The 1,863-nt window shown below is 33.3% G+C and overlaps 1 protein-coding gene across 1 annotated transcript; it reads right to left on the bottom strand.

Annotated features, from left to right (window-relative positions):
• Window positions 1–86: 86 nt before the first annotated feature.
• LOC107757561 (nuclear receptor coactivator 7-like) lies at window positions 87–485 on the bottom strand (the record flags this gene model as incomplete). Its single annotated transcript, XM_016575078.1, has 3 exons — window positions 87–155; window positions 229–336; window positions 415–485. Coding segments are annotated over 3 exons (248 nt in total), but the record flags the coding sequence as incomplete, so codon positions are not given.
• Window positions 486–1,863: the final 1,378 nt, after the last annotated feature.

The following is a 1,863-nucleotide window of genomic DNA, read 5'->3' as shown; positions in this document are numbered from 1 at the left end:
GCGCCATTGGGCCCACCTGTGGGCCGGTGGCACTTAAGGGGTTAAGATTCCTTACAGAGAACAACAGGCCGTCTGAAGCGTCTTACCTTCAGCTCCAGCGCTGTGAGATGCTCAGAGGACCGCTCTGATTGCTCCACCTCAGGGACGAACAGTTTCTGAGCGGGAAACGAAACGTTAGGCTTTAGGTTTAACTGAGTCACCGATCAAAGCGCAGGAGAGGAGTCTCACCTGTCCAGGTACGACGCTGAGCGAGTAGAGACGGTTCAGTTGCACCAGTTTATTCGGAGTGATGTTGAACTTCAGAGCGATGCTGTTCAGAGTGTCCTTCGCTCCGACCTGACCAGTTCAAAACGCATCAAAGATAAGCAGTTTATTGATGAGATGAGCAGCGTTTATACAGCGAGACGAACTCACGGTGAACTCCACGGTTCCTGGAGGTTTACTTCTCGCTTTCTTGGTCTGGCCGCATGATTTACTGATTTCATCTGAAAGAAGAGATTCAAAACACTCATTAAATACACAGACACTTATTACTGCAATTACTACTTGCTGAGAAAAACACTGAATAAAATGTAAATAATACATTCATTGTGCAGCGTAGAGAGCTTCTTTAATCATAATGGAACTAAGAGTGATGTGATATTGTGATATTTAATTTATACAAGAGTTTATAGGCCTACATCTTTGATTTTATGCAAAGGTTAATGTTCAGTGAATAACAAGTTAGGATCACTATCGTCTATCTCGTCACTGAAAATACAACGTCACTGATTCAACCCATTCATAAACACAGTCACTTGCTTCGTTCCTAAACGAATCAGCCGTTCAAATGAATCGAGTAAATAAATGATTCAGTGATTCAGTGACAAAGACAGTGGCTTGCCGCCACCTACTGGTGGTTTCGGTTTCATTTTTAAAGTATAAATTGAGTTATTTAAATCGTTTAATATTTCTATATTCAAAACATTCATCTTATAACATGGCTATTATGAATGTAAATGCATTCATGCCACCTCTGAGCCTCGTTAAGCAGTCTGTAAATAGTCTGTTGATGCTGATTTCATTTGACTGGTGACTTATTCTTCCTGATTGTATCATATTATTTTAATTGAATTTACTGTTTAATTAACATTTTTGATAAAAGTTTATACATATAATTTTTTTTTTTACACAAAAGATGACATAGTTAGAAAAAATGGCATTTAAAAAAATGTTTAAAAAAGCCCCTGCAAATCAGCTTAACCCTCAGGATCCTTCGGGATGGGCAAAACCTTTTTTTAATAGTTTCCTTAATCTGAGCGACACAAGACTTGGTTACTTTTCGTTTTCGTTACTAAGTTCGTTACAACAATGGTTTATAGATATGCAGCCATTGAGTACTACTGCCAAATAGTGTCTATTGATATTTTTTATATTTTTATACCACCATATGTCAGCAGATGTCACCAAAGTCACCAAATTTGTAGGTTTTGGCTGTCTGAACTTACTGGAATGATTTTTTTTATTTTAAATTTTTTTTACTGAAGTAAAATAAATATTAAATATAACGTAAAAATAAGAATATTTTACATTAAAAAATCTGTTACTTTTAGAGGTAAATAAATTAAAAAACAAATAAAATCATATTTTTTTAAAACTAAAGTAAAAGAAATATTAAATATAACATAAAAATAAGAATATTTTACATAAAAAATATTTGTGGTAAATAAAAAAAAATAAAAAAATCACAATTTTTTTTTTTACTAAAGTAAAAGGAATATTAAATATAACAAAAATAAGAATATTTTACATAAAAAATCTTCTAGAGGTAAATAAATAAAAAAACACAAAACAAATCACAATTTTTTTTTTACTAAAGTAAAA

This window comes from Sinocyclocheilus rhinocerous, unplaced genomic scaffold (genome assembly GCF_001515625.1).
Source record: "Sinocyclocheilus rhinocerous isolate Xijiao unplaced genomic scaffold, SAMN03320098_v1.1 scaffold12942, whole genome shotgun sequence".
In the NCBI taxonomy this organism is placed as follows: Eukaryota; Metazoa; Chordata; class Actinopteri; order Cypriniformes; family Cyprinidae; genus Sinocyclocheilus; species Sinocyclocheilus rhinocerous.
This window is presented reverse-complemented; position numbering and strand designations above follow the sequence as displayed.